The sequence below is a fragment of the Colletes latitarsis genome, chromosome 9 (assembly GCF_051014445.1).
Source record: "Colletes latitarsis isolate SP2378_abdomen chromosome 9, iyColLati1, whole genome shotgun sequence".
NCBI lineage: Eukaryota > Metazoa > Arthropoda > Insecta > Hymenoptera > Colletidae > Colletes > Colletes latitarsis.
In genome coordinates this window covers 23679586-23703530 of record NC_135142.1, presented here as the reverse complement: position 1 = coordinate 23703530, position 23945 = coordinate 23679586, and the positions used below count along the sequence as shown (strand labels likewise).

Here is a 23945-nt window from a genome sequence, read left to right as displayed (position 1 = left end):
TTTGTTTATTTCAGTTTATGGATACCTTCGTGCGACTGACTAAATGAATGGATGTTTCAGGATACCAACGATCGCAGAAACGTCTACTGTACAGAATCCGGCCCATCCGCTTTTTATAGAATGTAACGGATCCTCTGTTTCGGACCAGGACGAAATTCCGATACAAATTAAGCCCGCTCCAATTTCCGACGAAGACGAAGACAGTAGTGCTTCGTTAATGTCCGACGGTAGTAATTGTTCTGCGATAGAGATAGTTAAAGAAGAACCATATCTGGAAACAGTGCCTGCAGTGTTGGTGCCCGTGAGAAACCCAGTGACGAGAGAAATTCAGAGCATGTACGTACCGGTTGAAGTGAAAGACGAGACAGGCTTAAATATTATTAAAAGCGTTCTTATACCGATCAAGGACAACGACGGGTCAGTGTCCTATGAGATCAAAAAAGTTGTAGTACCAATTAACTTGCCGCCAAAGACTAGCAAGCCATTGCCGACCAAAGATAAAGATAAAAATAAATCGAAAAAGATTGAGAAAGGAGACGACAAAAAACATAAACGGAAAGTAACGAAAGATGAAAAGAAGAGTCAAAAGAAGAAAGAAAAAGATGATAGGAGTGAAGAAGGTTCAGAGGAAATAGCAGCAACCGATGCATCGAAAGAAGAAGTAGATGATATTCTACAGAATCTACGTACCGTTTGTCCACTTTGTCAAAAGAAGTTCAAGAGCGAGAAGCAAATGGACAAACATATATCCAGGGACCACAAAAGGCCGTTTCGTTGCAAGAAGTGTTACGAAAGTTACGATTTGCAGGATGCACTCGACGCACACCTGAAGTCTCATCAAATGGACACTCAACTCGAGTGTCCTTTTTGCCATTTGAAGTACAAACGCATGTCTGGCCTGAGAACCCATCAGATACGGGTGCACAGCAGCGTGGATCCGAAAACCGTACGCGATCGAAACAATGAGAACTTCATGGTCAATGCTGATCTGAAAGAACACAAACCGCATCCTTTGTGGATGAAGACCTTCTCCTGCGAATTTTGCAATAAGGTTTATCCTCGACAGGCTTATTTAGTGGCTCATCAGCGCATTGTCCACGGGATACAGAAAAAAGAACCAAAGTTGTTTCCGTGCGACGTCTGCCATCGAAACTTCGTCACAGAAAGCAACCTTCGAAACCACGCTATTTCTCATTCCCAGAGCTTTCTTTGCGCTCAATGTGGCAAGGTACTTGCCAACAGATATTCCCTGCAACTGCATACGCGAAAGCACACCGGTGAACGTCCATACGAGTGCCAAATTTGCTCAAAATCGTTTACTTCCTCGGTTGCACTCAGGGTGCACAGGGTCACTCATACAGGAGAGAAACCGTACGAGTGCGATCTGTGCGGTCAGAGGTTCACTCAACGGAGCAGCATGGTCACTCATCGTCGTAAACACCCGGGGAATCATCCTCCACCTCCTCCTCTGATTCTCAGTAAACGCGAGAACGATGGGAATTAATTATAAACGTTTATCAAGTTTCAGGTACACGTTCAGCGAGTCACGAAGCGAACAATGCTACTAGTGATCGATGTTTTGAATATGAAACCGAGAGTGACAGTGTATCAGAATTAACTGGAAACATTGTACGCTTATTAAAATTCTGTTTTTAAGTTCCCTTTCACCCGTGTTGCTTGAAACATTGATTGTAGAACATTATGATATTGTGCTTCTTAGTTTCTCCAGTTTCATCCAGGCATAAATAGATTAAGTAATTAATCATCATAGTTCACATACATCAGTGTTGTTAAGAATGATTATTTCTCGTTCATTTCGTGTCGAATTATTTTCAGTTACGAGAGTGATTCTTTGGGATTCTGTTGAACCTCTATTCGGCATTCGAAAATATCTAATTTGTCTTACCAATTCTCACATTGCGATTATACAATATTGATCTTTGTACATTGCGTATAATATCATATTTGAAACGTAGATGAAGATTGTTGATGTATTTACAGACTATACTTACAAAATTTATTCTTTGAAGTAAAAATATAGAAAACAATGGTGCAGTAGACTGTGGGCCATCTTTTACAAATTTCACGTCGATCAAAGGAGAATGTAAGCGAGTGGCATTTACCGATGTCAATGGCAAATTTTATATTAACTTTCAGAATGAAATTACTTTGGTTCAATGTTCAACAGATCCATCGCCTGTACTGAATTCTACATTCCTTTGAGTAAATCCTTTCCAGAAATTGGTTAGTGCTCATTTGTGATATTCTTCCATATGTTTCCATTCCTTTCATCAATATGTAACTAACAATTAAAATCGAGAGCAATATACGAATAAACGAGATCCCGAATGATACAGAGGTGGCCCTACATACAGTAATTCCGTATATCGATGTCCTTTTTTTTCTCTTTTTTAACGTTAAAGTTTCATTGTCTTTTGTTTACTTCTTACGTGTGTCGATCCTTTCTTGCGACTAACTAACTGAATGGGTGTTTCAGGGTGCCAAAGATCGCCGATAAACCTGCTATACAGAACCCAGCACAACCACATTTTATAGTGTGCCCCGGAGTGCCCGTTCTGGATCAGGATACAAGTGATCAGTTTCCGGTTGAAGTTAAGGCTCCTCCTATTTCCGACGACGAAGAAGATCGTAATGTTCGTAGCGACGTTGAAAGCAACTGTGATGATGTTAGTAGTGAAAAGACACTGGAGGACGACGACGACAGTGACATGAACGATGACTTGTATCTAGGAGGAGTGAATTATCGTTCTTTGCCACACTCTGCAGCGAAAAGAGTTAACAACGATTTAGTACCAAACGGTGTCGCCAACGATTGCACGCCACAGATAGTTAAAGAAGATTTCGTGAACACAGAGAAAGCGGTTTTAGTGCCCGTTAGGGATCCAGTCACGAGAGAAATTAGGAACATGTTGGTACCGGTCGAGGTAATGGACGACACAGGATTCAACATAATCAAAACCGTTCTGATACCAATTCAGGACGAAGATGGCACGATGTCGTACGAGGTCAAGAAGGTCACAGTGCCGCTGAAACCCGAAATGTGGACTGTGCCGCAGATGAAAACCGAACCACTATCGACCAGTAATACACCTGCTCAAGCAAACGAGAAAACAGTGGAGGCCAAACAGCCTCGAGAAAAAGAAGCAAAAATTGAGATTAAAAAGAAGAATTGCGAGAAACCGGAAGAAGTGGGTCTGGAGCAAGAGCCGAGGGCAGAACCAGAACCCGACACGCCGAAAGAAGAAGTAGATTTGATACTGGAGAAGCTGCGAAACGTGTGCCCATTTTGTCAGAAGAGCTTCATAGACGAGAAGGAGATGGACAGGCACGTTTTTCGGAATCACAAGAAACCGTATCGTTGCAAACAGTGTTACCTCGTTTATTTTCGAAAAGAGTCGTTCGAGGATCACATGAAGACCCACAGCGTGGATTACCTGGAGTGTCCATTTTGTCGTATGAGGTACAAAAGCATGTGCGGGCTCAGGAATCATCAGATCCGCGTGCACAGCACTATAGAAGCGAAGTTCGTGTGCGACCACTGCGACAAGCGTTACAGATTGAAGAGCGACCTGGCCGTTCACATCGACCGGATCCACATGAACGTCACCCACGTTTGCAGATTCTGCGGCAAGTCCGTGAAGAACGTGATGGAGCACGAATATCAACACCAGAAGGCCAACAAAAAGGTCGACTGCCAGTTCCGTTGTCACCTTTGCCCCAAGAAGTTCCAAGTGCGCAACAGCCTGGACAACCATCTGTTGATGCACAAGAGGGGCTTCAAGTGCAACCATTGCAAGGAGGTCTTCAACCGTCCTTCTGCCCTTAAGGTACACAAGGAAGTGGTGCACGGGCCCAGCATGGTGTGCACGATCTGCGACAAGAAGTTCAACAATAGAACCAGCTTCCACAAGCACGTGGTCGTTACTCACGGAGGCATCAGGCCGTACAAATGCGACATTTGCGGGGACGACTTCACGCAGAGGCACTGTCTCATTAAGCATCGAAACACGCACCCGGGCCCACTGCCTCCTATTAGCAACAAAACGCGAATCGCGGACATAGCTAAACAAATTTTGCAAAAACCTTAATAAGTAAAATCGTCGCGTATTCGTACGAAATGCTCAGTAGATGTTAAAAAAGAATTTTGCCTTTTATTGCATCAGCAATTACGAGATACGTTGCAGTGGTATACGTCTATGAAACATTTGTCCGACTTAACTGTTGAAAGATGTATTTTATAAATATCGAAATGCTTTCGGTGGGCGTTTCGAAAACGGTATAAGTTATTTTTTATGTCTTTTATATCTAGTTAGATTTTTATTGATATTCTGTCGCTAATGAGAAAAAAGCTTGCCCCGTGACAGAAGCTCGTTTTTCATTATATCAGCGATCAGTTTTAAGGTCTGCAATACACATTATGTTCGCGATGATTTTGTTTGAAAACGTTAATTACGATACGTGCGTGTGAGTGTACAAATGAGAATCCAAGACTTCCTAAGCAATTATATAAAAAGCATACTATCCCACATTTTAACTGTCCCTTAGAGTATATCATATTGTATTAAAAATATGTATGCCCAGTACATGAGAAAATAGTGGACATATATTCCTATACAAGTCATTAGTCAATGTTTGTTTTATAAAGCACATTCGAAACATTGACATCTTACTCATTGAACAGTTTATTAGATGGACTATGCTTTCATAATAAAATTGACTGAAAATTACTCATCCTACGTTTGCCAAAACATTTCCAAATCCTATCACTATCTTTAATAAATGCTTGATATTTAAGAGTAAACTGAATCTGTATCTATCGTAGATGCAGTTGAATTTTATGTTGGTAGAAATTGAATAACAATGTTGTGATTACGCGCTTCAAGTATTTTATAACGCGCGACTGTTCCCATAATGGTTTAAAGCAATCGTAGCACTGAAGATTCTGTGAAAAAATTGAAAGTATGTGTTAAGTTCTTCATGTTATTCGCGTACTTCACGGGCCAGCAATGGGTGACGACTGTTCGCCATAATTCACGTGGAAGTACTCGCACTTAAACTCCACAGTTTATAAAATAAAGTGTGTATTGATCAGTGCAAAGTAAGTTATATTTTTAATATATTTCCAAAGTTATGAAAACGATAACATCAGTGTTAGTATTTCCATGCAATACAGAAGAAGAATTCAAACAGTGTACGCAAGTTAAATTGCAAACAATGAAATATTTCCTCTATTCTCGGGTTCCTGCCGGTGAAATTTCCGGTTTCGATAGTTTAGATATATTTCAACGAATCGCGCGCACTCTTCACGTACTAACATGTATTATCCTTGTTTCAGAGGAGAATCTATCGCCGCACAGCAAAGAAATCCAAAGCGAAATGCGATTGTCCGTATACTAGTGGTTCGCAAATGGAAACCCCAAATGGATGAAACATCGAACGTAACATCTAATCGAATCCTATCAACGAACCGTAAGCAGTTGGATCCCACTCAAGTATCTCAAGGAAAGCCACCGATCACGTACACTCGTGTTTCCAAAGTTTTAACAAACAACAAAGGAAATCAGAAGCCACTAAAGGTAGAATCTTCAGAGGAAGAGGAATACCCAGCGAACGTAGAAACTCCGGAGAACGTGGCACCGCAAAAGACCGAAGTCGAGGTCGATCAGGTGCTGGACGAAATACGAAACACCTGTCCGTTCTGCGAGAAGCGTTTCATCAATCCTGAGAGGGTGGAGATTCACGTGGCCTACGTGCATCGTAGACAGTATCAGTGCGACTTGTGCAAGAAGGCTTACCACACCGCGGAGGAGCTGGAGGAGCACAAAGTGATCCATCGATCCGATTACTTCTTCGAGTGCAACGTCTGTCGCGTAAAATACAAAAGCAGTGGAAGCCTGAGGAGGCATCAGATACGCAATCACAGCGCGTACGAGCCGAAATACGTCTGCGAGCACTGTGGTCGCAACTACAAGCTGAAGATCGACTTGACGCAACACATAAAAAGGACCCACGACTCGGAGCTACGGGTCTGTCGATTCTGCGGCAAGGAGGTGAAGGACGTGAAGACCCACGAGTGGAGGCACATGAAACGAAACGGAGAAATGAAGTACAAGTACACCTGCCATTTGTGCAGGAAGAAGTTCCTCCATCAGAGCAGGCTGGACACCCATCTGAGACTCCACGAGAAGGGCTTCAAGTGCGAGGATTGCAACAAGGAGTTCCGTGGCACGCGCGAGCTGGCCAACCACAGGCAGTTCTATCACGGCCAGGCGAAGATTTACAACTGCACTCTGTGCCAGAAGAATTTCAACCAAAGCGGCAACTTCCATCAACACGTGTTGACGCACGCTGGCATCAGGCCTTACAGATGCGACATCTGCGAGGAGGACTTCACTCAACGCTCCAGTTTACTCAGGCACAGAAGACAGCATCCTGGACCCCTGCCACCGATGCACTCCAAGCACACCCACATCGCTGACCTAGCCAGGAACTATCTGCAAAAGCTGCAGACCGATCAGGTCGACAGGAACAACGTGTTGAACGCGAAATTGTGATTCGCCTGGAATTTCATTGATCGGTTGTTAAACTAGGTGCCTGGAAGGTGGCTTCAATGGTCGTTTTTGAGAAATTCGTGCAATTAATAAGTTTTATATACATTTAAGGTATTCTTATTGATATATTTGCAGAAATAATGATACGATTAACTGTACACAGAGTGTTGGGCCAGGGAATAGTCGTACAATGAACGGTAACTTAAAGAATTATATTACGACATTAAACAGTTCGATAACGCGGGAGGACATTTTTAATATGCAGTTATTTTTCATGCGAACTTTAGCTTTACCATAAGTGTTAAGTAATTTTTAAAAATATCGCGAACAGTTGGGAAAATTGTAGCTCACGAAAAGTCTTTAGGACTGTCTGATTCGATTGTACATAAGCTACTTATACTGTTCAAATGTATTATAAACAAAAGTAATTATATATCTGCATATGTTTTGTCTGTAAAAATGACTAAAATGCAGAAAATGGGTTCGCTTGTATATCTATACGAAACTGGAATAACAAAGATTTTTAACATTACAGTTTAAAACCTATATTAACAAGGTAATCATTTGTTAAGTTGCTTTCAAAAGTTCACTTGCTATTATACTCATTATAGCAGTAACAATAAAACTTAAAGATAACATATTGATTGTAAAAAACAACGAAATAAAGACTTCTGTATTCTAAGTATATCACGGTTTGAAATATTAAGATTTTGTGCACGTAGTTAGCGTTTAATTGAAGAACTGTTTCCTGGACGAAGAAAAAGTTTCTACCACTGGATATTACCAAGAAACATATAATTGTGAACGATTAAAAAATACATGTTATAGATAGAGGAAGAAAAATTATTTTTAAGTTGTTTTTATTATTTAGATTATAGACTTATTATAAATATCACATTTATATAGCTATAAGTGATCGATCATTATCATTTCGCTTTTCCTCGACTTTTGTTTCTAGAAATAATTAGATGTTTTTTCCCCCCTGCAGCGTACTTATGCGTAAGTTCAATGCCACAGTGTTAAATGATGCCTATAAACGAAACTAGTTTCTTATAGAGACGAGTTTTCATAAAAGGTTCGCCAGTTTTATACCCGACACACGCCAGTGCATGCTCGTATGCGCGGTTAGCAAAAAAACAAAACACATATTTTACGCAAAATGTGATTTGAACCAAATCGACTGACTAGTTTTATGATTTTTTAGGTACAACGCGCTAGACCCACTCGCTCCGACTTTTCTGATAGTGAAACTAGAAGATAATTACTTTCGGATACCGACGTCGCTGAGCGTGTACATGATGAAGGAACCGGCACCAGGCGAAGAGGCGAATACTACGGTAACGTCGAAAGCGGACACGGCGTCGAGGTCGTCCACGAGCCAATCCGCGGAGAACGTTAAGGATAATGCCATCGACGATCAGTTCGACGACCTGGACGACGCGCCGTTAGACTTCAGAAAAAAACAGGTGGAAGAGAAGTTCAAGTCCGAGAAGTTGAAGAAGAAGGTTCACACCTGCGAGATATGCTACGCCTCGTTCGATCGTAAGAGCAAGCACACGAGGCACATGTACAAGCACAGCAACTCACGACCCCACAAATGCGAGATATGCTCGAAGGGGTTCAAGACCAGCGCCCATCTGGCGCGACACATGGAGATACACTACGAGCCCGTCACCTGGCACAAGTGCAACCTCTGCGACTTCAAAGCGCGAACGAAACCCTACTTGAAGATACACTACATACGCAAGCACACGGAGGACTACAATTACAAATGCGAGCAGTGCGGCAAGATGTTCAAGGTGCAGTCCGACTACACCACCCACGTGAAGGATCACGATACGGAATCGTGCGTGTGCGACATCTGCGGCTCGTCTTATCCCAGCAAGAGCTCGCTGTACTTCCACAAGTACTACAAACACAAGACGAAGGTGAAGAAGTTTCAGTGCCAGACCTGCAACAAGAAATTCAAGACACAGAAGAATCTGGAAAGCCACACGGAACTCCACAAGATCAAGTACGTCTGCGAGCAATGCGGAATGGAATTCAAGACCAAGTACGGTCTCACGAAGCATTTAAGGACTCATTCGGGTGAAAAGTCGTATTTGTGCGCGATTTGCGGCAAAACGTTCGGCTGCCTCAGCTCCCAGAAGATTCATCTGTTGACCCACGTCGGCGAACGGCCCTACATCTGCGACATTTGCGGCCAGAGCTTCACCCAGAGGTCACCGATGATGCTGCACCGGAGGAAGCATCCTGGCATCCATCCGCCGCCCCCGCCTATCAAGATCACGAATCTGCTGCACGGTGTCCAGGACAAGATCATCGTGAACAAGAGCTCCAAGTAACGAGTCAATCTGGGTGACGGTTTATCGCGAGATACTTTTATACGTTTTGTCATGTAACACGCTAAGAGCTGCCCGATGAGAAGCTTTCGTTACCCAGTTTGAATTTATCCACGTCGACGAATTGTTCGGATGTATCGATCAAGCGTAACATTAAATTGTTATGTTTCGAACTTTAGAGAAGTTTCTATCGTTTCGTTGCCCCGTGCACGGTTACGCTGTTGATCTGAATGCGTATTGTTCATATCGTGACGTCGATATGTATTTTATCAAATTGCGTTTCAAAGTTAATTATCTTATCATTGGAAAGCTGTTTTTATTTTACGTGGTAGCTAGGGTCTGTTTCGGAACAGCTTGAGAAACTTACTCATCGATAGAAACGAATTTATCTTTGAGATAACTTCGTGAAAAATGATTATTGATCATATCTTGAACAAATCGACATAAATTTGGACGTTTTTAGATTTGTTTAATGATATAGATCTTTATAAAAATTACAAAGGCTACGAAAAAATACAAATTTTTAGTTGTTGTTATTTTCTTGTTAAATTGCACTGTCCATTTATGATATCAGTTCATCATCGAACGATGGTGGTGTTCTGAAGAAATTATAACGAAAGATACGAAGCTATAAGCGGTACTTTTAAAAGTCAATCTTTCTTTCCAAAGTAATGAAATCAAGCGAAGTGAATGTTTTTACCAAAGTATGGATAAACTGGAGAATAACAATTCGATAGTTAAACATTAAATGTATAACTTTGTTGCTATACAGTAAAACGATTTAGTTGTAAATACGTTTCATTTTCGTGGTAGATCATCAACGTTCGCCGTTGAAACACGTGTACAGTTCCCAACGTTCTTACTTGCGAAAATGAAACTAATGATATCTCAATGAATTTCCAAGGTTTCCACTCGCTTTAGCGCGGGGTTGGGGCAAATTTTGTTTATAAATAACAAATATTTTTATTTATTATTCGTGAATCAAATTGTCCAAGTCTGTTTCGATGTAACTGTAGTCGGGTCAAAATAAACTGATTGCTCGAAGTCACTCGGGTATCACGTTAGGTAGATTTACAATTCGAAAGGTGGCTTTGAGCAATCGAAATGGCAGAAATAAACGTAGCGTTAACGTATATTAATATTGTTTTTGATTTAACTATCTTTTCTTGGTACGAAGCGTGCAATCGATAAAATTGTTGCAGCTAGTCCAAAAAAATATAATTAACGGGGGATGGAAACCGATAGGATTAGGAATTGTAAAGTTTAAAGCGAATTGGTGATAGTTCGATATTATACTACAATTCGAGGAAAGAAGATCAATAATTCGTAAATCTGTTTGCGAAGGAACAGCTTTTATATATAAATATAAGAATCATATAGAAATGTAATATAAATTATCATATTATTACGGAAAAAAAAGTTTATATCACCTGTAAATTTGAAGAAAGAAATATATGTATACATATATAATATTACAGCAGATATTTTAGATCTTACGGACTGTATTATTAATATTGTACAAAAGAACATACAACTTTTCGATGGAGGATAATCACACAAATTAATATTTAACGTAGCGTTAATTTATTACTGTTGCTTTTAAGTTGAAAATAACAAAGTACCAATTGGTACACGGCAAAGTGCAATTTCTTCGGTTTCTTTTCTACTTTTTTTTTAGTTTATACAAAACAATGTATTTTATCTGAGTGCATAAGAAAATATATAAAATTTCGTTACTACTGCATGCATTGGAAGTCAACTAGCGCAATATTTTCTTTTTTCTTTATCAAGCATCCGACACCTCCGGATGCAACAGCGGCAAATTGTTTCTTTAAATTTTCAATGATTACACGCGAACATAATCACACATGTATCGTCGCGTGTTCTACCAAAACGAACATGAAAGCAAGTGATCGATGGGAAAGAAATACTTGTACGTTATAAAAATCAGTATTTGTTCGTCCAAAAGCAAACGAATCGCTCGCGAGGCTTGCATCATTCATACAATTGACGAATATTCTTTGTATTTTTAGGTCAACCGTACGCGATCCACTCGAGCAAACCTATCTCGTGGTGCACAACGTCGACAAATATTTTCTTCTGCCTATTAATCACAACGCGGATACCGTCAAGCGAGAGAAAGAAGAGAAAGAAGAGGCCTCGGAGATCGAGATTAAAACGGAATTGCCCGACGAGTTACCCGACGAAACGTCCAACGAATTGCCCGACGAGGAGGCCCCCGACCATCCCGACGCGTACGTTCAGCACCCGTTTCAAGGGTTGATCGACGAGAAAGGGTCACATAAATTGCCAGCGAATCAGAACGTGCATTTCCGGAAGTCGTTCGTATGCGAGTATTGCACCAAGGCTTTCGTGGCACCTTACTATCTGCGTAGACACCTGGAGAGCCACAATCACGCGCGTAATTTCGAGTGCACGATCTGCCATCGACGATTGAAGACCAAGAGGACCCTGCAGCTGCACATGGAGCTGCACGAGCGCAACTGCAAAGTGTACAAGTGCACCGACTGCGACTTCATGTCGAACCGGAAGCACAGCCTGAAACGACACCAAATCAGAAAGCACACAAAGTACTTCCCGTTCAAGTGCCAGTATTGCTCGAAACTGTTCAAGCTGAACGCCGACCTGACCAGGCACATGCGACAGCACGTCGTGGCGCCGTGTCTCTGCGAGAATTGCGGCTCAGCCTTCCAAAACGAGTACTTCCTTCGACTTCACAATCGATCGTTGCACAAACCGAGCAACAGCTTTTCTTGCAAAGTCGAGGACTGCGCGGACGTCAAGGGCGAACAGGAGGCGTCCGAGTGCTCCAAGCCCAATCAGATAGTGAGGCGATCGAACAAGAAGGTCACACCGACCACGTACAAATGTCCAAAATGTAAATGGCGTTTCCGTAATTGGAGAGTGCTTCACAGACACCTGAAACGCCACTTGCTCAGTTACAAGTGCGACAAATGTGCGGCGATATTCAAGTACAAGGCCTCCTTCCTCAAACACAAGACGATACACAAAGACTGAACCGCCCAGGAGACTCAGTTTTTCTTATTACTTTTTTTTTTCTCTCTTTGTTTTTAAATACTGTATGCGACACGGCGACGCTGCCGATATCTTTTTTCTAGTATTATAAAATAAGTGTGACTAAAACCGCGGATCATTGCCCCGTGTCGTGCGCGGAGGGTGTCCCGTGTAAAACGTTGGGAACTGTTTTCTTGGACAGTGTTACGGACGACAAGATTCTTTTCATGTAACATTCCATTCAAAAGAGTTCGAGGAGTTCCGCTTCCAATCACCGAGGATCGTCTGGCAAGAGTACTGTGTCGTGTTCCAACGAGTTTGTATACTATAAAAGAAGGTTGCACCTAATTGTGATAGTGGTTTCAAGAAAACACTTTGCAACGCTTTATAACAAGCAATACGAAATTACTAATTGCATGTTGATCGTATTGGAAACGGGACTCTCTGCTACATTACGGGGCGAAAGTAATATTTAAAGGGTACTTCAATCTTCGATAGATGTAGAATGATTTCTAAATTTAATACAATTACATACAATACTTTATAAAATTCATGTTAAAACGTGTGTAAGATTCTATTTACCGCGGAAACGAGAAAGATTGTAATTATTACGAGTGGAGGAACCTTAATTTCTGAGAGAATTTTTATTGTATAAGGAATATAAATAAACATATAGCCACACATAAAAATCGAATCACTTCTAACATTACAGAAAGTGTACAATTTGTATATCTAGTGTTTTCTTTTTATAAATTTGCACAAGTTCTCATCACGACACGATAAATTGAAAGCAGCTTACAATCCATACGTGTAAGTATTACAATTTAAAGTAGAAAACAGTGTATCGGAATTATGTGTAATATTATTTCTGGAATTTCCAGGTCGGCATTTTTCAAGGCGTCGCTCTCGTAATATCATTTTGTGAATGCTACAGTAAAAGCATAAACACGTACGTACAGAAAATGCAACAATCACACGATTTATTAGTAATAAAATGAAAAATAGGAACTAAAGCTTCGATCTGTGTTTCTCGTAGTTTGAATAATTTTCTCTTATTTGCAATTAATAAAGAATTAATAATAATGATATAAGAAAACTGTTAAAGTACTACTTAAGATTTAGAATAATATAAAAATACGTAATACTGTTTGCTGCATCCTCTTCGCCTTATTTAAATATTAGTATTACACATATGCTATGACTGTACTCTGTTTTTATTGATCGAAAATACTTCAATCGGAACATGCGTTTGCGAAACTTTTCTTTTCTTTGCGCGTTGTAAAGCAGAAGAATCAAAGTATGTGCCCATAGATTTAAACTATAATTCCGGCTGTTTAGGTCACAAACACCGAAGAAGAGGACGGTGAAAAAAAGAGTTCTAGTCAAAACGTCGCCGAAAACTGCGACACCGCCCACGAAAAGATCGCCGAATAACACGGCGACGAAGAAGCCGAAGGTGGAAGTTTCCCAACGGGGAAAAAGTGAAAATTGTGAAGAAACAGTGAAGCTCGAACAAATCTACTGTGATATCTGTAAAGTTACCATCTACGTGAAAAATTATAAGAGACACATGATGAAACACAATAATTCCAATAGTTTCCAATGCGAGCTGTGCTCGAGAAAGTATAAACATAAAAGAACTTTAACGAGACATAAACTGACTATACACGGAGAGGCGCTTTTGCACAATTGCCAGTACTGTGACTTTACGACTGTTCACTCCTCCTACTTGCAGGTGAGTCACCCTCGTATTGCTTCTCCTTCTAGTACTTCAGTCTTTCTTCAGTTATGCTAAAATATCCTCGTTGTTTCACTGATAGTAAATAAAAAAAATTGGCACAGTTCCTCGTACAGTTTAAGTCATGAAAGTTTACTTGATAATTTCGAATTACCATTTGGAACGTAGCTCTAGAGTTCTTTTCTTAGAATGAACGTCCTGTCAGAAGTTTTCAGCGTGGCAATTTCGATTACAGGTTCATATTATGCGTAAACATACCATCAGTTTCCCTTTCCCCTGCGGCAAGTGCGACCGGAAGTTTCGCATAAAAGCCGATTTCATGAAACACATGGTCACCCACGACGGGGAGCCGTGCATTTGCGACGTGTGCGGCACCAAAGTGGCGAACAAGATTTCCCTCTACTTCCACAAGAATCACAATCACACAGTGAAAGACGCCAGGTTCCCGTGCCCGATATGCAAGAAGAGGCTGCAGACTCAGAAGAACTTGGACAGCCACGTTCAACAGCACGACCGGAAGTACATATGCGAGGAATGCGGGATGCAATTGACGCGCAAGACCGCCCTCAGGAAGCACATTCGGACCCACACGGGGGAGAAGTCGTATTCCTGTCACATTTGCTTCAAAGCGTTCGCGAGTGCAACCAGCAGAAAGGTGCATCTTCTGACTCATTCGGGTGTCAGGCCGTACGTTTGCACGATATGCGGCCGCAGCTTCACCCAACGTCCAGCCCTATGTGTTCACTGGAAGAAGAGACACCCAGACGCCACGGAATCCCCGCCATCCGTGTCCATAACGAACATTATCAATAGCATAACGCGAAACAGCATCAAAGTAAAAGACGACGCGTGAGAAATTACGAGTGAATCCTTTTAGACTCTTTGTTCGAGGAAAAGATCACAGGGAACGAAACTTTTCTTCGATAAAAGAGAAATATACATTGTGATTACGAGGAGAACTTGCAGAGAGATAGACTTTACTCGGTGAAAAAGAAAACATTTATCGCACATTACATTGCGAGCCTGAGTTTACTCGAAGCTGTTAAGCTTACTTTAATTTATTATTTTTTTCGATATTCTTACGTCGAAACGAATTGGATTTTATTCAGAGACCTTACCGAATTGTTATCAGGTTTTTCATAATTTTATAACCAATGTTGATACGATGTAAGTTTTAGTTCATTGACACGGTTATGTACTTAAGTTGACTTTAAATAGGCACTTGTCGAGAGATAGTTAATGATGATGTACTTTACGAGGAAATAAATGCAATAGCATTTACTTCCACAATACTTGCTATGGCCTGTTTTAAATTTGCTATTGAAATTATTTATGACAACCACTCCTCGTTGAAAAAAAGGAACAGCTTGACGTATGGATTATCAGGGTGATCGCCTATTCTTCTCAACGTTCCGTGCCAGTTCTGTTTATTAAATGTATTTAATCGATTCGTTTTTGTTCATGCATCTCGAGGTACCAGAAGTTTGTGTCGCACGTTTTGTAAATTGTTTTTCTTCGATCGGAGGAGAAAGTAAACGCTTCGATGTATTTTGCAGTATTCTTTAACTTAATATGCTGGAAACGGCGTAGATCGAGCTTCCTTTACTGACTCGTTTCATTCGTGTTTTAGGAGATCGACGCAGCATTTAAGTCAGAAGAGTAAAATCAACCCTGGCGAATTAACGGTACCACGTAAAACACCAGGCATTTTCCAACGAAGAATCGTGTTTCGAGCGTCCAAAAATCGTAAGCGTAAAAACGATAAACGCCTAGTCTCGTGCGACGCTCAAATAGAAAAGCTCTCGTCCGAACACTCAAGTTTACAAGAAGAAAAGTTGTTCACCAACGAGAGATTGTTATCGAGACACCTAACGAGTCGAAGAACGCTATCGAACAACGAAGAAAACAATTACTCGACCGAGTTACAAAATAAGGAACAGAACACAGCGCAACGAGACGATCTTTACAAAAAACGTCACGACGGTACTTACACCTGTGACATTTGCCAGTCGGTGTTCGAGCAGAAAAGCAAAATCCTGCGCCACATCACCAGCAAGCACAGCTTCCATCGACCCTTCAAGTGTGCAACCTGCGACAAAACGTTCAAGTACAAGTGCGACTTGAAGGCTCACAGACTGGTTCACCAGGAGGTAGACACGAGCCTGTTGCACTGTTGCGACAAGTGTGACTATCGTACCAAAACGAAGAACAATTTGAAGTCCCATTACATCAGGCGACACACGGACGATTACAAGTTCGCTTGCGAGCACTGCGGGAAACGTTTCAAAATGGAGTGGGACTTAAAGTTCCATATCGGCACCCACGGCAGCTCCCAGCACATGTGTGACATCTGTGGAAAGTTCTACACGAGCAACTATTCGCTGTACAAGCACAGGAAAGTGGCCCACTTGAACGAGTACAAGTTCCAGTGCAGCGTCTGCAACAAGAGGCTTCTGACGCAGGAAAATCTGGGGAATCACATGCAGCAGCACAGCAGAACGTACGAGTGCAAGGAATGCGGGAAGGTGTTCGCTTCCAAGAGATATTTAGCGACACACATGACCACCCATACAGGCGTCAAACCGTACACCTGCCATATTTGCAAGAAGAACTTTCGTACGTCGACCATGAGGAACACGCATCTACTGACTCACTCGGCGGAGAGACCACACATCTGCGATCTCTGTGGACACTCGTTCAAGAGAAAATATTACATGATAGAACATCGAAGAAAACACCCTGATGCCCACCTGTCTTCGCCACCTATGCCCCTTGGAAAGAACAAGAGTATCGTTGATTCGGATGTAGACGTCGCGGCTGGACTTCAAGCAGAGGTTTCTTCTTAACGCTGAGTAGACATTAAAGAAACTTGTGACGTCCCTTTGCTCATTCCTGTACTTTGACATCGTGCCATTACATTCCACCGAAGCTATGATCTACGATCGAGTATAGACTCGAGTTATTCTTACATGGAGCGTGTTCATTTTATCGATGCACGATTATGAAATATTTCGAATAAAAGTTAATGTGTTTTGGGCGTGGCACACAGTGTTTTCATTACGTTACTTGTGAATCGATTGTATGAGTCAAAATCAGAAACAAAAAAGGTAGGGGTAGCTTACTGCAATCTTCCATATTTCCTACATATTTTTAATTAATAAGGTAACCATCATTCTTTTCCACTAACGAAGCTATAGGTTTGTTTACATCCTGTGAGAACGTATAATACACTGATATTCACGGTCATACTAAATCATAGTATGCTGCATCCAGACCTAACTTCATTTCCAATGCGTACTATTTCCCCGTTATTAAACTGAGGATTTTATGCATTTATGATACATGGTAGTATACGAAAACATCGAACAATGTGTGCAGAACATAATTTATATATTTTGCACATGTTTTTTTATATTTGTATACGCCATAGATGCACTAATTTCGAAGTTTAATCATTACTTATTTTATTCTATACCACGCGTGACCTCGAACATTATTATATCATGTTCACAGATTTGTCTTAATAGTTGTTTTCATATTATATAAACAAATCTGTAAGTTTTCAATGAAAAACATTAAGATCGCCTTTATAATTAAAAATGTATCATTTACAAAAAAACTGCTGGGCATTAATAGTGTGAACTTCTTGCTTTATGGACATGATTTTTTTAGACGGAGATGCTTAGGGCATTTGGAGGTTACTGTTATTTCTTTTTTAAATAAAAACTTGTAATAATTTTTAGAATCGAGTGAATCTGGTGCAAGGTGAAAAATGTGGATTCAGGTATCAACGTTTAAAAACAGTGTATTCTATGCATATCTACTGTATATATTTGCAAAATGACTTCCAAAGTCAAAAACTGTTTATAACAAAGTGACGTCTAACATGTAATGTTTCTTTAAAACATCAACTTTTATACGAAACGTTAAAATAAAAAATACACCTAACTAGGATATAATAACGCAGTATTTTATAACACGAATAGAGTAAGTAGAATTAAGTATCTGTAGAAACTCCTGAAGCGAGCTGTACATAAATGCGATTATGCGTATTATACATGGGACGATCAATTTTCAAACGAAACATTGTGTAGTACAACTATTTTTATATTTATTTTCTCATCCATTTTTGTATATACTCCATCGTTCTTTACAGGATCTCACCGTTTCTAATTTATAATTTTTTAATGTTTCACAAGCGTTTTATACCGACTACAGGTTCGTACATGTACTATTTATATGTTCGAATTATAATTACAATTCACACAGAACGATAGGTAGGAAGACAGCAATAAAGAAGTATACCATGCAAAAGTATAGTGCAGAATAAAAGCTAATCGAAACCAAATTTGTAAACTTATTATTCAGACACAATCGCATAGAAATCTGTAAAGACGTCTTAGATCTGCAGTAAGTAATGCCTGTGTACCTAATCGCAACGCAATGTCTTCCGATATTAATCATAATTTTTCCCTATGTTTTAGAGGACGGGTCTGCGACAAGAAGATCTTAACTACGGATACTTCCGGTCGATTCATCATTGGGAATGATTCCATGCCGATGCAACTTTGCCAACACGTCGATCCTAGCGGTAAATTGCATTACTTGTTGGTACCCGCGTTAAATGATCCACCGAAGTCCGAAGAAAGTACCAAGATGGTCGCTCCTCTGCTATCCGTGAAGGTCGAAGAGACCGAGGATCAACACAACGTCCAGAAGACGAACGACGAAATGAACCGATACGTAAACTCTTTGATGCACTTGTGCGAAGTGGCCATTGACTTTTTTTCTTGTGATAAGTGCGGGGTAAAGTTTCCTACGGAGAGCATGCTGAACCGACACAAAACGTCCCACAAGATGACCTCTTGGCTCTGCAAGAAACGTCTGAGCTACAAGCACGCCCTCTCTTCGAGATCGATGCCCAGAAAACAGAATAGAAAAGTGCAGTCGCAGAAACCAACGGAGAAACGCAAACACTCGTGCAATTTCTGCGATTTTGGTTGCAGTAAACAGTCCGCGCTGACGTTGCACGTCCGCAAGAAACACAAGCCAGCAGTTTCCAAAGAAGTTCTACCGAAAATTTCGTGCGCGATCTGTAGTTACGAGTGCGAGAACCAGTCGAGTTTGAGGAAGCATATGAAGAGTCACAGGGACGCGAAGGCGATGTGCTTCAGATGCGATTCGTGCGATTTCACGTGCAAGAGAAGCAGAACTCTGGTGTCCCACGTGGTTCGGAATCATCGGAAGATCGAGGACATTGAAATCTCTTCGAAAAAGAAGTCCAAGATGGCGAAGTGCGACGACGATTCCTCGGGGAAAGAAGACTGGGAAGAAACGTGTCTGCAGGAGAGCAAGATCGACATTAAAGATTCCATCATTTTGTGTACGTCCTCCGAGTTCGAGTGCAAGAAGGAGCCCTCGATGACCACTCGTACCAGCAAGAAACAAAGCAAGAAACCCACGGAGGAACTGTGCTGCAACCTCTGCGATTTCAGATGCTCGGAGAAGAGAGCTTTGTATTCCCACAAGCGCCAGCACAAGGACGACACCGAGGTGTATTCGTGCAACGAGTGCACGTTCAAGACCACCAAAAAGTCGTCCCTGTACTCGCACATCAACAGGAAGCACAGAGTGACGAGACACTGTACAGCGGATGGACTACCGAAATTGTTTTACTGCAATCAATGCGACTACAAGAACAAGAATAAGTACGAGCTGAAGGTCCACGCGGCCAGGAAGCACACGGACGATTTCAAGTTCTCCTGCGAGACCTGCGGCAAGAAATTCAAAGTCAAGGGCGACCTGACGAATCACATTCGCTTCAGTCACAAGGAGCAACCGGTTATATGCGACGTTTGCGGTAAGACCTGCTCCAACAGCAATTCCCTCTACGTGCACCAAAAGTTCGCCCACTACAAGGCCAAGTACGAGTGCCAGGTGTGCAAGAGGCGAATGGTCACCCAGGAGAACCTGAACGAGCACATGATCAAGCAGCACGAGAAAAGGGAGAACGTCGTTTGCGAGGAGTGCGGGAAAACATTCTCCAGGAACAGCAGACTGAAAGTACACATGAGAATCCACACAGGCGACAAACCATACACTTGCACGATCTGCAACAAATCGTTCGCGCGTAGAACGGCCCTGAAGCAGCATTTACTCATTCACACTGGCATCAGACCGTACGTTTGCGACATTTGCGGCAAGGCGTTCACCCAGAAGCCTGGACTGATCAGTCACAGAAAGTCTCATCCTGGCTCGCACCCTCCCCTCCCGAAAGTTTTCATCGATCACATACTGAACGACGTCATGAACAATTGAGATTCACGAAACGAATCGCAGTGTCTCGGAACAGAAGTACAATTGAACTGTTCGTTTGTAATTAATACATAGCTGATCTTTTTTATTAATTCTCTCTAGCGATTAAGGAAACAGTTACTGTAAAGAAATATATAAGTTGCTCGTAAGGTATTACGTTTACGTTATAGTTTATTGGCCGTATTATTTTTTAGTATGCTAGCAGCACTAACATATTATCGCTCACACGAATATCAAGATTTATACGGAAAGTATCATTGTACGCAAGCACCATGTAGTACTTTCGGAACATCCACGTTTGAATCTTCGTTCAGATTCTATTTACGTTGAATCATATGTAAAAACAAAGTAACCACTTTGCTCTTCGTTTTTATCGACGTTGTTAACGTTTATAGAAATACAAAAACATCTTTTCAGTCGAAAATAACTTGCGAGGAATTGTCATTCAGCCGTGTTATTCATTTGCATACCTGATTTTATGTAACGTGTCCGATATTAATTTTAGAATTTAAATCGCGGTTTGAACGCACACCGTAATACCATTGCTCGCCAAAAATTGAACAGCCCCGGAAGCCATACTTTAGGTTCTTTCATTGCCCACGCTATGGAACTATTCGCAGATCGCGATATGTACATGTAAAAAGGACAGCGCAGAACAATCGCACTTGCCAATAAAAAACACCCGCAACCAGTCTCTAAAATACCTAACTGACTGTTCTGTGATTTTCAGGATTCTAAACGGAGACGGACGTTTTATTTACGGCAAGGAATCGATTCCGATGCAACCGTGGCAAATCGTCGACGTTGAGGGTTCCCTCTACTATGCCTTCCTTCCAGCAAATCAGACTCCAAAGTTCCCAGAACACGAGAAATCGATCCCAAGATCGTCCAGCGAAGTTCTGAAGAACGATACGGAAGTAACGGACGAATCGTTGGTGTTATTGGCGGACGAGGAACCGTCTCGTTCACCGACCGCCGACAGTCTTTGCAAAGTGAAGATTAAAAAGGAGGACGCGAACGAGGCGTCGATGAACGAGGACCTCTGCAACGACGACAATAAAGTGTACGCGTGCGAGGAGTGCAACATCTGTTTCCCGGTGGTGCAGATGCTCAAACGTCACAGGAACGCCGTCCACGATCAGGCGCAGCGTTACAAGTGCAAGGTCTGCTTCAAGATCTGCCGCAGCCTGGTCGCGTTCAAGATGCACGTGGCCCTCGAGCACAAGACGGACGAGCAGGAGCTGAAGGACGTGGACAATCTGACCTACGCCTGCAACTTCTGCAACTACGAGAGCACCAACAAGTCGACCCTTCACTCTCACATCAGCAGAAAACACTCTGCCAAGCGGATGACCAGAAGCAAGGCCAGCTACAGATACACCACGGAACCGGAGGAATATTCCTGCGACGTGTGCGAGTTCAAGTGCCAAAACCGACGCAGGCTGAAGGAGCACCTCGAGCGGAAACACGCGTCGGAGTACAAGTACGATTGCGAGTACTGCGGGAAGAAGTTCAAGGTAAAGGGCGACATGAGGCTGCACGTTCGTTTCAAACACAAAGAGGGCCCGATAGTCTGCGACGTTTGCGGGAAGACTTGCTCGAACAGTAACTCTCTGTACGTGCACCAGAAATGGGCGCACTTCAAGCCCAAGTACGAGTGCGAGATTTGCAAGAGACGCATGGTCACGCAAGAGAACCTCGACCAACACATACTTCTGCAACACGAGAGGCGGGAGAGCTTCGTTTGCGAGGAGTGTGGCAAATCGTTCACGGAGAATCATCGGCTGAAGCAGCACATGATGACCCACACCGGCGACAGGCCCTACGATTGCCACATATGCGGCAAAGCTTTCGCTCGTCGCACAGCCTACAGGCAACACTTGCTCATCCACACGGGGAAACGTCCGTACATCTGTGATATCTGCGGCAAAACGTTCACGCAAAAGCCTGGCTTGATCTGCCACAGGAAGTCGCACCCTGGCGTGCATCCTCCGTTACCTGTGGTGCACATCGAGCACATTCTCAGTGATTTCATGAAGAAGGAATGATCGTCGAGAATGCGATCAAACTGATTGTAAGACGTGTATTTTGACGATGAGACTTGGGGGATCTTTTCCGTGATTTTCCCGGAAAAGAAATCTTGTGCTTCGTTCTTTATTTTAGAGATTGTCGTTCCGTGCCAAATCGAATATTTTTTGTAGCAACGCATCAGATTGTTCTGGAATTTAGATAACTAGAATATATCTAAATTTCAATTGGACGTGTTACTCCAAAAGGTGTCCAATTTGGCACAGAATGATCCAGAGATGTTAAACCGATCAATTTAATCAACCGTTGAATCATCCTTGATTTATTTTCGGGACACTGTTTTATTTACGCGTTATATATGCTATAAGTTGATAAATACACGCAGAGAGGTGAAAGTGTTAAAGGATTCCAAAAATGCGATCATGAACGATTTGTTAGCGATCATCGGTTCATGTAATACCATGTAACGTGTAATTATTTAATCTTTAACATTTGGATAGTTACTTACGTTCTTTTCTCTTTAATTTTAAGAATTATTTTCACACGTTTCGCATAATCTCGCATGTACGCATGTTTCGGTGCACGAATGGAAAGTAATTTCATATCACGTTATACCTATAGATTCGATGAATTAACGAGTTTTGTAATACAACAATTACCAAACAAATAGCGCGACTTAAAATTTACTGTAAAATATATTGTATACAAGAAGAAATTAGAGGAACATATTTTGAGCACAAACTCATAGAAGATACGTATTTTTAACGAACATTGTCCAATTGAAAATTCTTGCTTTTACTTCTGAACAATAATTTCCAATAAAACGGTTTGCGACGCCACCGAGAATATTCTAATTTGTGTAATGTAATTAATTAATATAAAACGTTGGACAGAATGTTTTATTACTTTAGTGCCTTAGAAGTTAAATTAAATGCAGATATCTAGAAATATTGATTTAAGTGTTTACGATTAAATGCAGGTAAGTGTACTATCGATTGAGTTATTGTTTATGTGCATGTTTATCGATGAATTTGAAAATAAATGATGCAAAATGTATTGTCTCGAGTAATGAACTTATTTTAAATTTATTCTTTTATATGACTTTATGTTTCAGAAAATTCAGTACAACTATCTTGGGAAGATTTTACCAGCAAGTTCTTCTTTAACAATTAATCAATAATTGTGCAACCTTGAAGTGCCATAAAGAGATACGATTGCCTCTATTATGGGTATTTGCCGCTTGATTGCACCATTGATGATAATAGTTAAAAATACATTGCATAATGTCATTTTTCCATCTAACCAAAACAACAACTCCATTGAAATTTCTTAATTAAAAACATAAAAATTATAAACAATTCTTGAAAATAGATCAACATCTTTCAGGACAAATTGAAGAAGAATAAGCTTTGGTTCTCGAACAAAGCGCGACAAGTTTATCGTAAGGGTTTAGAAAAGTATTATTAAAAGAGATCAATCATAAAGTTTAATAAAACAAAATAGATAGTGCAAAGTATAATTATTGCGTACCAGTATTTCGTGCAATAAACGGTAAACAAATTTCCATCTTCTAAAACTATGTTATCTATTATTTACTTGTTATACCATTTATCTTAAAATAAAAATTTTTACCATGATTTTTGTCACCCTCCACGAATTATCAATTTACTTTTGTCGTAATAATAATGACCGTGTGATAGTTTTATGACCGTCTTATACCAAACTCACGATGACTTTTAACTTTGAATGTAAGTAATCAGCTACATCGAGTACCGTCACGTTGGAACTCTAATAAACGTTAATCGTTTTCCTGTTTTAGGCAGGAACCAGCTGAATCGAAAGCAACGACGAAAGAATCGGATCCGTTGCTCGAGAAAAACTTTAGAGCTCTGCCTGCCTGCGACGTCTGTCACA

At 41.2% G+C, this 23945-nt stretch overlaps 2 protein-coding genes across 12 annotated transcripts in view; both read left to right on the top strand.

Moving 5' to 3' along the window:
• LOC143345562 (uncharacterized) overlaps window positions 1-23945 on the top strand; it is a 100587-nt gene that overhangs the window by 58130 nt on the left and 18512 nt on the right. The window contains exons 5-6 of one of the 11 annotated variants that reach the window (XM_076772848.1): window positions 61-1228; window positions 2498-2640. The exons of 3 other annotated variants lie outside the window; for them this stretch is intronic. In XM_076772848.1, the coding sequence (XP_076628963.1) occupies window positions 61-1228; window positions 2498-2518 (1189 nt within the window). In that variant the 3' untranslated portion in view covers window positions 2519-2640. Of the gene's footprint in view, window positions 1-60; window positions 1724-2497; window positions 5324-5356; window positions 7699-7776; window positions 10411-15318; window positions 18094-18172; window positions 20702-20733; window positions 22871-23945 lie in introns of those variants that run through there. 7 more of the 11 variants (XM_076772843.1, XM_076772830.1, XM_076772847.1 and 4 more) reach the window with 7 other exon arrangements.
• On the top strand, window positions 10831-15301 carry LOC143345625 (uncharacterized). Its single transcript, XM_076772971.1, has 5 exons — window positions 10831-10847; window positions 10948-11914; window positions 12832-12899; window positions 13289-13685; window positions 13924-15301. Exons 1-5 carry the CDS (start codon window positions 10831-10833, stop codon window positions 14539-14541), a joined length of 2067 nt encoding a protein of 688 aa, XP_076629086.1. The 3' UTR covers window positions 14542-15301.

Excerpts from the sequence above, each read along its gene's own strand:
- LOC143345625 (XM_076772971.1), top strand. Across the intron at positions 12,900-13,288 it reads TACAGTAAAAGCATAAACAC|GTCACAAACACCGAAGAAGA; the intron begins GTACGTACAGAA and ends CCGGCTGTTTAG. Across the intron at positions 13,686-13,923 it reads TTCACTCCTCCTACTTGCAG|GTTCATATTATGCGTAAACA; the intron begins GTGAGTCACCCT and ends TTTCGATTACAG.